The 14,298-nt window shown below is 39.5% G+C and overlaps 1 protein-coding gene across 1 annotated transcript in view; it reads left to right on the top strand.

Annotated features, from left to right (window-relative positions):
• Nucleotides 1-13,171, top strand: part of COL4A3 (collagen type IV alpha 3 chain) — a 129,802-nt gene extending 116,631 nt beyond the window's left edge. The window contains exons 44-52 of the mRNA XM_041766914.1: nucleotides 1,644-1,716; nucleotides 4,282-4,353; nucleotides 4,441-4,566; nucleotides 5,460-5,558; nucleotides 8,416-8,628; nucleotides 9,719-9,896; nucleotides 10,249-10,363; nucleotides 11,574-11,746; nucleotides 12,336-13,171. Of these exons, the coding sequence (XP_041622848.1) occupies nucleotides 1,644-1,716; nucleotides 4,282-4,353; nucleotides 4,441-4,566; nucleotides 5,460-5,558; nucleotides 8,416-8,628; nucleotides 9,719-9,896; nucleotides 10,249-10,363; nucleotides 11,574-11,746; nucleotides 12,336-12,420 (1,134 nt within the window). The 3' untranslated portion in view covers nucleotides 12,421-13,171. The remainder of the gene's footprint in view (nucleotides 1-1,643; nucleotides 1,717-4,281; nucleotides 4,354-4,440; nucleotides 4,567-5,459; nucleotides 5,559-8,415; nucleotides 8,629-9,718; nucleotides 9,897-10,248; nucleotides 10,364-11,573; nucleotides 11,747-12,335) is intronic.
• Nucleotides 13,172-14,298: the final 1,127 nt, after the last annotated feature.

Raw genomic sequence — 14,298 nt, 5'->3', positions numbered from 1 at the left:
ATTTTCACATTTATTTTTGTATAGATGTCATTGTGTTTAGTTAGGCTCATGCTCCCAGCCTATGAAGTTCTCTGAATTAAGTCTCTCACTGGACACCTGGGCCATCTTACCTCATTTCTCCTTCGCAGCATATTTGAAAAACCCGTTCCCCCTGTTTACATCAAATTCTGGGAGATTGATGAGAGAGTCAGTTATATCTTCAGTGTTCTGTGTTTTCATCACTGATGGGCAATGAGGTACTCCTGGTGGTGTTTCAGGAATCATGTTATGTTCTCTTAAGTTCTCTTGGTATTCGGTTTCCAGAATCTACCTTTTTAAAACTTTTTTTTTAAACGCACTACTTGCCCAGTCTTCAATATCTCTCATGTTCTCCATGAATCTTTGAAAGTGGCCAACACTGATTCTGTAATCACAGGGAATGTCCTTCCAAGGGCACTGGACTGTGGAAAGTGTTGTTTGGAAATGTGATCTCCCTTAAGTCCTTTGGTGTTTCCAAGAGCAAGTCTGAGCTTCTACATTTGCACCTCAAAGATAATTCTTCTCGATGGATGTCTAAACTGGTTCTGTGCCCTGAACAGTCCTTTCCTTGCATGGAGCCCTCCTTACCCAGGGGCTTAGCCTGGTACCAGTGACTCCTCCCTGGTTGCTTCTGCCTCTGGAGAACAAGCCAGACCTCAGGAGCCTGAGAGTTCTTGACCAGGTGGTTCTGTTTTCTCTCCCTTTTCCTTTGACCTCACAAGAGCTTATTCAAGCAGTAGGACTATTCCTTCTTTCGTCTTCTTGCTCCAAAGACAATTGGCCCAGAGGCCAGTTTTGCTATTCTTGGCATTTTGAATGACTTTCAGTTCATTATTTTCAAGTAATAGGATTCTGCCTCAATTCATATGGACAGTGTAATGGTAGATTTAACTTACTTTCTGATATGTAGCTCCTTCCTAAAGCTCTGCCCTCTTCTCCTTTTCCTGTGACCTTGCTTGAGCACTCCATGGCTACAAGGGCAATTAGTGTGGGCTTCATAAGGAGGGGGCATCTCCTCCTGGTCTTACCACTACATCCTTGCCAAAAGTGCATACCAGAGCTCCCCTGGCAACCCCTTCATGCTCCCAATCCCTAGACACTTTACATGCCTACCCCTCTGACCCGGAGTAATTTATAACTCTGCCAGTTTAGTTAGAATGATGATGAGTGCCACAATTCAATATTGGCCCTATTGTCTTTGCAAAAATTACAAATAAAAAATTATAATTTTCATTCTGACAGTCCAGTGCCTACTCTTCCTGAAAGATCTCCAAATACTGGGCAGTTCCATTTAGGATACAGAACATTCAGTTGTGTTTAGTACTCATACAATAGACATTAATGTCCAGAAGCTGTGTTTGCTCTTGAGCCTAAGGGCAGGTTTTGCTTCTGTTTTATTGACAGCAGTAATCCTAAGGAGAGGTCTAGGTGGCAGAGGAGCTAAAGGGGGATTGGATGGATGGGAAGGTAAAAGTGATGTCTGTCCACTTCAGCTCATTCTGACCCAATGTACTATTATATACTGTCTGCTTGAAAAAAGAAAAAAAAAAAAAGAAAGAACTGCAGTGACTGTTGTGATTTTTGAAATTTGTTTTTGGTTCGGCTCCCTTTTATTTGAAATGCAGGGAGCACCAGGGAGCCCAGGTCTGCCAGGGCTCAGAGGCGATCCTGGATTCTACGGATTTCCAGGTGTTAAAGGTACTGTTTTTGTCCACTCTTTGGATGCAAAGACAATGACTGTGATTTATATTTTAGGGCATGCAAATGATTACTGAAAAACTCTGGTCACCATGGACAGTTGGGGTGCAAATAGGACCTTGGTTATTATGAGTGAAGAAGGAAGACCACCAGCACCCAAACTCAGAGATCTTAAAAGTTAAATCCATACGTTAAGGATAGAATAAATAAAAATAAATAAGTAAAACAAATAAAATAAATAAAACAGTTTAAAGTGGTTACCTTTGAGAATACTGATATATTTTGTGTTAGGAATGGGCAACTACATCAATATCAAAAGTATTTCTTTGAATTTGCTTGTTTTAACTTGCATATGTGTTATAATTTTAAAAAGCTGAAAATCTAAATGAGTATTTACCAAACTATGAATGGGGGAGGGTAAGTAAATTTTTATATGTGGATTTAGGTATTTGTTGTTTGGGCACATGTACTGTGTTTTAATCAGAAGAGAACTATAATTTGGGGGGTTTTAAGTTTAAAATTTTCGTCCACATAAATGTAAATTTCAGGTTTCAGAAAATAATTTTCACATCTCCCATAAGGAAGCTATGAACCTTAAATAAGGTTTTGAATACTGTATTTGTTGTCTTCACTGATTAAATCTTCTCCATTGCTTTTGTCAGCAAGGAATCTATTACTATAGACTACACAGGTGCTAAATAGTGCTTGTGTAGCCAAAGGGAACAAAGCCACATTTTCACAAAGGAAAACCTTTTCCAGGTGCAAGACAGAACAATGTAGAGTTGAAAGAGAGCCTTTCTCAATGCTTTCAGGATCCTTCCTAAATCACTGACTATTCAGGAACAAGTTAGTTAAGAATAAATCAGAGCAAATGATTCTGAGGATTCCCACTAGACATTGTGGGGGAGGGTGAACCCTGGCAGGTAGCCTGGGAAGCGCATCCCACTTGTTACACCCCACCTCTCAGAACAAGAATATGTGAGATTGTAAAAAAATTCTATAAAGGCTCAGGCAGCTTGGGTGACTCAGTTGGTTAAGTGTCTGACTTTGGCTCAGGTCAGGATCTCTGGGTCCTGGGATCCAGACCTGCCTCAAGCTCTGCTTCTGGGAGAAAGCAAGGAGGTCTGCAGGGAGCCTGCTTCTCCCTCTCCCTCTGTCCCGCTCCTTATCCCACCCCTGCCTCTCCCCCTCCCTCTGCCCTGTCTCTCTCAAATGAATAAATAAAATCTTTAAAAAAGAAGTTATATAAAGGCGCCACTAAATAAAAAAGTTCTGGTGAAATATTTAGAGGTATTTAGATGGGAGATTCATAAAATCAGATCTTTTGAAATATGTTTCATGAAACACATTCCTCTTAAATTGCAGAATAACACCATCTATCAGCTGGCACTACTGGCAAGTTTGCACTTCCTTATTTGGACTTTTAATCCCCAAAAGGAAAAATGCTTAGGCTTCTTCTGATGTATATAAACAAATATGGACATCTTCCTCAAGTTCTGATACCAAGTGGATAATTTATAGTTTCCAGTTAACTTTTAGTACTATGATTATTTTATTTCTTCTGGGTTTTTTTTTTTAAAGATTCTATTTATTTATTCGTGAGAGAGACAGAGAGAGAAAGAGGCAGAGACACAGGCAGAGGGAGAAGCAGGCTCCATGCAGGGAGCCCAACGTGGGACACTATCCCGGGACTCCAGATCACGCCCTGGGCTGAAGGCAGGCACTAAACCACTGAGCCACCCAGGGATCCCCTATTTCTCTGTTTTTTAAAGAGCTTTTATTTGAGAGAGAAAGAGAGCATGCACAAGCGGGGGTGGGGGGCAAAGCAAGAGGGAGAGGGAGAAGCAGACTCCCTACTGAGTGAATAGCCTGATGCATGGCTCCATTCCAGGACCCAGGATCATGAATTGAAGCTAATTAAGATGCTTAACCAACTGAGCCACCCTTGTACCTCTTCTATGAATACCATATTCAGTATTAAAGTATTTCTAAGTGATCAGATATAGTATTTATAATATTTCAGGATTTTTTAAAGGAGTATTTCTCCAAATCAATGATTCTTGGTAAACTTTTACTCATGTCAAAGACTATTTGGAAGAGAAATCATACCATTTTGATAGTTTACATGAAAGCAGATATTCTAGATGCGTCCATGAGAGTTCCCAACATAACGGGCTCTTAGTGAAGCTAGAATAACAAGCCAAGAAAGTACATGACTGTGACAGTCGATATAAGCACTAAAATAGGTTTTATTGTTACCTTCATACTTTAAATTAAATATTCAATTGAATTGGTTTCTGGACTTAAAAAGTGAACTCTTAGGAATTCTTCCCTTTCAGTACTAAACTACAAAATCTTAATGCCTATTTCTTGAATATATTTTTTAAAAGACGTTAAACATGACTGATTGGGTTCAAATAAAATGTCAAAAGTTGTAGTCATTGTCACAGCTCCTCTGGTTCTAAATCTGAGGTCTATCTTTCCAGTTGACCATAAACCTGAAGAGATAGGGAACCCAGTGTTCTAAGTGGAATCAAATCATCTTTTTTTTTCTTTTTTTTTAAGGAGAGAAGGGTAACCCAGGATTTCCGGGACCAGCTGGACCTCCAGGGCAAATTGGGCCAAAAGGACCACCTGGTAAGTTTTATTTCCTTTGTGTTGCTTCTCATGAAGAAAGGGGAACTCATCAGTGAAGCCATAATTCTCTTCTGCTTATATCCATAGGTGTCCGTGGAGACCCTGGCACGGTTAAGATCATCTCCCTTCCAGGAAGCCCAGGGCCACCTGGCCGTGCTGGAGGACCAGGGATGCCAGGAGAACCAGGGCCACCAGGGCCACCAGGAATCCTAGGTATGGCATTGGCAGCACTGACGGGTTACTAGGAAAGGGTTGAACTAAAATCTCTAGAAAGTGCTTTGCAAGCGAGCGATACAACTTTGCAGAAAATGTTACACATTACAGTGTTTTTTTTACAGTCTTAGGGGTGAGCTTGTTTTACTCTTGACCAGCAAATAAAAGACCTTTTGAATCTACTGAAAACTGTCGTGCATACAGTAAGCTTGAGCAAATACATGTTAGGGTGCGTATGTGTGTTTTTTTATTAGGTTCAAGTATTATGTCTATCTTCTCTGACAACTCCCAGCCTTAGAGTTCTAATTTCTTTTATTTTTTTATTTTTTTATTTTTTTTATTTTTTTTAGAGCTCTAATTTCTAAATGATTGCCTGAATAAACTTGAGTTCTGTATGCATATACTTTTCTAAAAACTTTGTACAGCATTTGGAAGAGTAGTCAACGCAAATGTATGTTTAATCTTATGAAATCTTTTCAAAGTATTGGTGTACGGAAACCGAACTAACCCCTCTGTGTAGGGTTGGCACATTTTAATAGGCTTCTGAACAGAAGTGTTATGTTCTATGTTTACCTGAATTACCTGGGATATAAAAGAGATACTACTTTGGTCAGTACAAGGGAACAGCCAATTCTGGAACAGTGTAAATCAAAATGGCAGCACAATTTTAAACTGCTGTTATTTCAGATGTTTCTAGTTCTGTTTGAGTGGGGGGGAGGTGCTTTTTGTTTCGGGTGTAACAGGTTGGATGACCAACTGTCCGAGCTTGTCTGTAAGTATTGTAGGACTTTCATTGCTGACACTGGGGAAGTCCCAGGTAAACTGGGGTGGTTGGGCACCCTACGTTTTATCCTGTATGAACCATTCAACAGAGTGTTGGGTTTTTTGCCTAGGACCCTGTGGGCCAAGAGGTAAACCAGGCATGGATGGAATACCAGGAACTCCTGGGCCAGTTGGAGAAAAAGGCAACAAAGGTTGTAAAGGCGAGCAAGGTAAATAAGGAGCTGGCTCGTTCTCTTCGCTGAAGGAATACTGTTTCAATATACAGAGAAGTCTCGTTCGGATATGTGACTGTAAGAGTCATCTTGCTTTTCAGTTTGTTCACATTAAAATCCAGGAACAAAACGTTCATTTGGAAGAAGGCGAAAAACGAAGAGTTTTTGGAATACACCATTCTTCCTATCTCTTAACTGGGCAAATAAATGTACTCCAAATTTTTAGCCTTAGGACAGACAGACCTAATAAAGCACCAATTCTATTTCTGGGAAGACCAGTACTGTTTTTAATTATTTATAGGAGTCCTTAGCTAATAACAAGTACTTATAGTAGTGGCATTTAAGTACACAGTTCAAAAGAACATCTTGATATGAAGAGAAGAGCAGCTTAGTGTCTTTATTGAGGAAAGCCATCTTTCCACTCTGCCATGCATCCCATGCTTGAATCCTGAGTGAGTGAACAACTCATGTGTTATCCTGAAAAAGGCCCTCTTAAATATTTTAGTCTGGGTGGGGATAAGGTCCCTGAACTTTGAGGGGAAGTAAGTGGGACCTGCTGGGAACAGGATTTCTAAAATGACAAATATGTCTGGAAGGCTGTGGTCCAAGGCCATTTTTGCTGGCTGTAAGCAGGGTCTCCAGAACCAGAGGAAGCACATAGCTCTTCTGGAGCTTGAAGGTGTTTATGCTGGAGATGAAGCTAAATTTTATCTAGGCAACAGATGTGCTTATGTGTACCAAGTAAAGACCACTACAGTGACTCCTGGGGGCAAACCTGAGTCATCGGAGGGAAAGTAAGTCACGCATGCTCCTACTCATGCCAAATACCAAAGCAACCTTCCTGCTAAAGCCACTGGCTGGCTACAGAATCTGTGTGTTGCTGTACCCCCCCACCCCCCAGGATTTAAACTTACTGAAAAATAAATAAAATAAAGTGTGGATTTGTTCTCTTGTTAAAAAATATTCTTTTTAGTCTGAACATAAGCTATTATGTCAATTTGATATACTTGGATCAAAACCTACCTTCTGCGAAAGTTTCAAAAGGACTTTCTAGAAAATTCCTAGATAACAAAATCTTCTTTTTAGAATTGCTGATTTTGTTAAAGTAAGAAAAAACATGTTTTTATTTCCCCATTTGTTGACATATGACCAGGTCTACTATAATAAAACTGTAAAGACTAGAGACTTGAATGTTAAAAAATTCAATAGAATTATACATACAAATATATAATATTATGACATCATGCATAATCACTCATGATTTAGAAATGTCATGAACACACGTAATCATTCAACTTTCCTTAAAATGTGTTTTCCAAAGTGGCAAAATGTAAAACTCTTAATTCATAATTCTATCAATTAATTTTATTAACTGAAAACTTTACTGACCAAGTTTCAGAATTGGGCCATAGCAAGAGTGAGTGTCCTACCCTACAAATCATGTTGGGAATCATTAGCAAGTAGATAGAATGAGTCCTAATGCCATAGGGCCTTGTAAGAATGATAAAAGGATCTAAGAGTTAATAGCAACAGGTATAAACTGAGAGCCCTGGCCTCTCTCTCTCAGAAATGCAGACTATCCTTATGATGCATACTTGCATGGAAGCTCACTTCCAGTCCTTGTCATGCTCATCTAATCGCAATTCCTGTCCAGACAGCTGGAGGCATCCTTAGCTTGTGTCCAATTACACTTTCTGGGAATGAGGGTAGATGTTGGGAAAAGTGAAGAATGTGTATCTTCCTCTATCTGATATATTAAAAACATACAATTTTGGACAACTCAAGTAAGAAATGAGACTTTGATGAATTTAGATATTAATAATAGGTCTATTTTTAATTTCAAAGAATAAGCCAAGACCCCTGGAAGACAGGAATAGAGGGTAGACTGAAAAAAAAAATCTTGGGGCTTTAACAAATTGTGGGGAAGAGCCCTGATTGACTCCTGAGTCGTGACTACACTGGGGCATTGCCGGACTCTAGGGCATGGCCGTTTGTGGGAAACAATAATACCTCTTTTGACTCACGGGCCCAAAATCCAAGTCTCTACCTACCCTCTTGCATTTCTTGAGGACCCAAGGTGGGTTGGGTGGCGCTTGGGGTGTAGAGGCAGTGGAAATGGATCAGGGGCTAACATGGGATGGAAGCCAGTGCCAAAATCATAAATAATAGCTAGCTGATGATGAAAAGAAGAAGAAAGAACAGGACAATGGACAGCTATCCTTCTGTCTATATTATTTAGAAAGTGACAAATGTGTGTTAACTTACTCTAGGGCAGAGGGGAAAAAAAGTATAAAAACTACTTATTTGGCATTAAACTCATATAGATAAAAGAAACTAACTCTTATCACAGTAAAAAAACCTTTTCTGTTCTTATATGCCTTATTAATTGATTAAAAACTTTCTCTAAGTTTATACCTTTAAAAGAACTTTCCGTTGTTTTCCATGTTTGCTGACTTTATCAAAAGCACATGTCATTTTTTATTATCCACTTGAATAGACTTTCAAATTGTAGATATTTGACTTATTTACCCACTTTGTAATTAAGGTACATTCATTGGCACACAAAAGATGTACATAAAATGTGCTGGCCACTGTGTGAGGCATCACGGAAGACAAAGAAGCCCTCATCTCAAAAACTCACCATTCGATATACACAAACATCTATAAGACGAAGAAGTACTGTTTGACAAACTAGCCAACATTTAATAATGTTTGGCCATTTTGTAAACCATTCTTCTGTAGGACCCCTTAAGGAGGAGCTTAACAGATATACATAAGCATTTAAACTAGTACTTTGAGAAAATGAGTTTGAGGTTTTGTTTGTATCACAACATGTATAACGTATTTTTTAAAGGACCACCTGGATTAGATGGACTTCCAGGCTTGAAGGGGAAACCTGGAGACCCTGGACCACCTGCAACTGGGACCATGAAGAGGGGCTTTATCTTCACCAGGCATAGTCAGACCACAGTGATTCCTTCCTGTCCAGAAGGGACAGCGCCACTCTACAGTGGCTTTTCTCTTCTTTTCATACAAGGAAATGAACAAGCCCATGGACAAGACTTGGGTAATGTCCCCGTCCTTGTTTTCAGTCATTTTGTTCCATACCCGGATTGTCAATTTTTGTAGCAGGGGGTACTTCTCTCTGCAGTGATGTGCAAACAAGCCTGAGTACCTTGCAGCACTTTTTAAAGAGAGTTAAATAAAAAAACAACAAGGGCCTAATGTCAGGTTTTCGTTCTGGAATGCACAGCTCTGGAAGGAGCCTACCTCATGAATGTTAGTCTAGCTCGTCCTGTTCAATGCAAACACTTTTCCCTTAAGTCACGTTTGCTTTTTAATCTTAAAAGTAGCAGCTTTTCTAAAGCTTTATCTAGTTATTAGCTATTATATATATTTGAATAACTGGAAATACTTTGAAGCAAAGATTTTCCCCACTGACCTCAACCAGTCCTCAAGTGCCAGACTGATGAGAAACAGTCACCGGAAGTATTAAGAGGGTTGGGGGAGAAGGAGAATCTGTTTACTTCTTGGATCTTTGATTTCTCTCATTGTTACAACTTTTTAATTTTTTTTTAAGATTTTATTTATTTATTCATGAGAGACACACAGAGAGAGAGAGAGGCAGAGACACAGGCAGAAGGAGAAGCAGGCTCCATGCAGGGAGCCCGATGTGGGACCCGATCCCGGGTCTCTAGGATCATGCCCTGGGCCAAAGGCAGGTGCTAGACCACTGAGCCACCCAGGGATCCCCACAACTTTTTATTTTTTTTTTTTTATTTTTTTTTTTTATTTTTTTTTTTTATTTTTTTTATTTTTTTTTTTTTAAATTATTTATTTATGATAGTCATACAGAGAGAGAGAGAGAGGCAGAGACATAGGCAGAGGGAGAAGCAGGCTCCATGCACCGGGAGCCCGATATGGGATTCGATCCAGGGTCTCCAGGATCGCGCCCTGGGCCAAAGGCAGGCGCCAAACCGCTGCGCCACCCAGGGATCCCCCCCCACAACTTTTTAATAACACATTCTGCAAATAACTTTTTTGGGGTTGTCTGTCTCATTTCTGCCATAGGTTGTTTTAATTAGCCTCTACCTAGTAATGTTACTCAATATAATTTTAATGTACTGAAAGTGATACTCAGTCTGATGTTTCATTAGGAACTCTCGGCAGCTGCCTGCAGCGATTTACCACAATGCCATTCTTGTTCTGTAACATCAACAATGTCTGTAATTTTGCATCTCGAAATGACTACTCATACTGGCTGTCAACACCAGCTCTGATGCCAATGGACATGGCTCCAATTACTGGCAGGGCCCTGGAGCCTTATATTAGCAGGTAAAAATCTAATCCCTTAGCTCTGTGATGGGATCAGATGAATCATTTCATTTGTAATGGAACGTAAGGCAGCACATATAGGGCAGAAAGTGCTGATGCTGCCATAATCTCTCTCTTTAAGATTTTATTTATTTATTTTAGAGAGAAACAGAGAAAGTGTGCTAGTGGGGGGATGGGCAGAGAGGCAGAGATAGAGAATCTCAAGCAGACTCCATGCTGAGCTCAGAGCCCCATGTGGGGCTCAATCTCATGACTCTGAGATCATGATCTGAGCCAAAACCAAGAGCAAGACACTTAACCAACTCAGCCCCCCAGGCGCCCCAGCTGCCATATTCTCTATTTCACATTACAGATGCACTGTCTGTGAAGGTCCTACGATTGCCATAGCCATTCACAGCCAAACCACTGACATTCCCTCATGTCCCAGTGGCTGGATTTCTCTCTGGAAAGGATTTTCGTTTATCATGGTAAGGAGGAAAGGAACAGCAAATTCATAGTAAAGAATACCCTTAGAACCTTACATTGAACTGGGTGAAATGTGGCCCCCAAGACTGATGCCGCCTGACATTAGTGTGCACGGGATTCCATGAACATTTGCTCGAAAATCTGGAAATACACTTTTTTTTAAAGTAGGTTGGTTTTTTTGTAAATAATGGAGCATTTTAAAAAATGACTTTACCCATAAATTCTAAATAAGACATTTAGGTGAAAAGTAATACTATGTTAGTAATAGAATGCCTGCTTTAAAATGTGGCAGCTGTTTTATATAGATTGCCCATAATCCTTATGGAAACCCTGGAGGTAGTTTTGTCTTCTACAGTTTTATAAATAAATATGAAGACCCCAAAGTCTCACAACTAGTCAGTGGTAAAACTAGGATTTGAACCTGAGTCTATCTGCTCTAAAATCTTTTTTGCCTTACCCTGTGCCCCTTTGACATTCATATGAAGATGGGGACTAAGAGAAAAAGCCTTTTAAAGAAAGATTCCCCAGATGTTAAATGCTAAATGAAGAGATCTCTGGACCATCAGTGATTCTGATAGCCGCACATATGCGGTTGGTGGTTATTCATTTTTTTTTTGTACAGCATCATATATGATACATTATTCCCCCTTATTTACTCGCAGACATCCATTCATTTAGCTATTATTAATTCAACAAGTATTCATTGAACATCTACCATGTGCCAGGATTGTTTAAAGCACTAAAAAGAATACAATGAACCAAAGTTCCTGCTGGTCACGGAACTTCTATCTTAGTGGTGAAGGTAGACAGTCAGCAAGAAGGCAAAATAACCATAATAGTAATGGGTTCAGGTGGTGATCAGTTCTCTGAAGAAAATAAAGAGAGAGATTGTTCAAGAGAAGAGAGGTCCAGGAAAGCCTCCTAGAGATTATATTTAAGCAGATTCCTGAACTATGAAAACAAGCTAGCTGAATAAGGAAAAGGAGCATTTAGGCAGAAGGAATAGCTTTTGCTTTCTTTTTGATGACTAATCCTCAATTTGGAAGGTACCTCGAGTATTAGCAAATCTGGGTAAAGAAGTATAAAAGTTTAATTCACATGATTTTTTTTTTTACTGAAAAAAGAGAAATAAATTTTTACTACAAAAAAAAAAGCACTGAAAATTTGAACACCATGCACAGAATTCTTATCCAGATATTTTTAATGTGAAAGTTCACAAGTGCAGGTTCTGAGGGTGCTGGGCAAGCACTGGCCTCCCCCGGCTCCTGTCTGGAAGAGTTCCGAGCCAGTCCGTTTATAGAATGTCACGGAAGAGGCACATGCAACTACTATTCAAATTCCTACAGTTTCTGGTTGGCTTCGTTAAACCCCCAAAGAATGTTCAGGTAACTATTCAAAGTCAATTTTAATCTGATGACCCAAATGCAGAACTATTCAGAGATTGCTATGTTACATTTTCCTTACCTGTGTGTCGATGAACTCACCTTTAAAAGATCTCCCTGCACCAACAAAATCCTGTTTAGCTTGGCACCCCCACCTGACAAGTGCTCTACAGTCAACAAGTAGCTATGGTTTTGTACTACTGCACCAGTGAAGACCCAAAAATGTGATTTTTGTCACCACCAAATATATTTATCATTTGTCTATAAGCTTATAGCAAACTACTGAATAAAACCACTAAATGATCTGCTGCTTTTAACTGACTGTCCTGGAGGACAGACTATTTAAAGGGTAAGGGTGGTTTTGATGACAGGATCTGTGAGTTTGGATTACAGCCTATGTTTTCCTTACTGCTGCTGAAATACAACTAAATCATAAAATATCGATGTACATACCTTTACAGAAATATACCTCCTACAATAAGGTTTAGGTGAGCTACGATATTTATTAATAAAGCTCAAACCCAGCCAAGTAGTTCCTCTTTATCTATACATTGATGACATCTTTTGTTTGTGTCTTTTGCTTTTGTTTCAGAAAACCTATTCCATCAACTACGAAAGCTGGGGAGTTAGAAAAGATAATAAGTCGCTGTCGGGTGTGCATGAAGAGAAGACAATGAAGAAATAAAACAGAACTGTTCTTTTTTTGTCCTAAATAAGCAAGTAATGATGCAGAATATGCATTTATTTAGGGATTTCCTTTAACCATACAATATGGTTCTGTGATGACTTAGTACAAAGTTTCTATTTGTTTCCCCACACAACAAAGCATTTGTTTTAAGTCAGTTCTGTGATCCTGGTGTCTAAATCTTGTGCTCTTGCGGAGTTTCCCATGGTAAGGCAGCAGACTTTTCAAAAAACACCACTGAAATCATATTCCACTTGTATCCAGTTGCATGATCTCAATGGCGATTGTGTAAAGTTTGATGCTACAAGTTAAGAGCTGTTTGGTCCACTGGATTCCCAAGATTTTGCCCCCTTCTATTCCAGTCTTTGAGACTCAGGGAGGCTAAATTGGTTTAGGATGGTGCCACCACGCCCTTTAGTCCCTGGGACTGGAAGGAGATGTTGGGGCAGGTAGAGTAATGGCTCCTCATGAACCAGACTGAACTTTCAGACCTGTTCAGTAACCTAAGGCCTGAGGAAGCCGGAACTGAACTGAGGTTCATGGATATTCTAGCGCTTTTTCAAATGTACCCGAGACTAAGGCCAAAAGGGGGTTTCCCTGAATGGCTTTGTTCATATTTTTTAAAAGATTTTTTGTTTGTCCACTGAATTCCTTTCACCGCGGCAATGTAACCTGCTTGCATTCAAATTTTTGCCCTTAGTGAATTAGTTTTAATAGGATGCTGTTACACACATACTCTAAAATGTATCTAACTTCTTCTTTTTTTTTTTTTTACCAGTTCACCCACCCAAATAATAAGGACACTACTTACTTGATGTGCACTTTATCCCCATCCCTATAAATGTTGAGAACACTTAAGACATTTGCTGACTAATCAGGCTCAAACTATTTTTCTTTTGCTGTGACACATTCATACTCCATGTAACCTAGGTATTTCCAGATTTAGTCCCTATTTCTCTAACTCTTTGTAAAAAAATGTGTTTTATATTACATGTTCTCACCAACCATGTTGAAAGAATCGTGTAAAAATCTTAATGTACAAATTGTATAGCTTTGCAGATATAGGTCTTAAGACTTGCTTTTCAGTGTGTTGATACATTCCCAAGGTTACTTAATTCAACTAAACAAGCATTTCGTTTAGCACCAAGCCATGCCCCAGGCACGGTGCAAAATTACAGACAGCAAAGGGGAGAAAAAGAGACTAATGTTTCTGATCTGATATCCCAGAAAACTAACTTAACTGTTGCCGTTAAGACTCCCACATATGTGAGCTGGCTTTTTCCCCCCTTTTCATCCTTTGTCACTGTTCTTATACTCCATCATCATTATTCAGCAGGCCTCAATAAAGGTTTACAAACAAGACTTCTGCCAGGGAAAGCCAGGACATCTAGTTTCTCTTAGGCATCACAGAAGCCAAGGTAGGAACAAAATTAAGAAAACAAAAATCTGCAAGACACTAAGAACCACTTGAACTTGATGGTAGCGCTATTTGGTGGATCTCAGAGGTCAGGTATCCTGAGGCAAAGCTCTGAAGATGTTTCTTGATCCACCCAGGTGGCGTTGGTGGTGCTGATATTTAAATTCAGGTTATTGCTTTTGTCTCTGTGGCTCTGTAGGTGAAGGTGTAACCCCAAAGGCTAGCACAGACTGTGACCATAGTTCACATCCTTCATTGCTCAGGTGACTGCTATCAAGCCATTTTTACATTTAAACATTATAAAGTGCATTTTACTTAGATTATTTACTTAGACTCACCTAATATAAAGACTTTTTTGCTCTAAGAATATCCTACTGTCCCAGTTGTATAATAATGACATATAGGGGCTAACGGATGGCCACAAACCCTCGATAGGACAGTAATTTACAAAGT

This window comes from Vulpes lagopus, chromosome 8, assembly GCF_018345385.1.
Source record: "Vulpes lagopus strain Blue_001 chromosome 8, ASM1834538v1, whole genome shotgun sequence".
NCBI classification, from domain to species: domain Eukaryota; kingdom Metazoa; phylum Chordata; class Mammalia; order Carnivora; family Canidae; genus Vulpes; species Vulpes lagopus.
The sequence above is the reverse complement of the archived record's forward strand: the minus strand, read 5'-3'. Positions and strand labels throughout refer to the sequence as shown.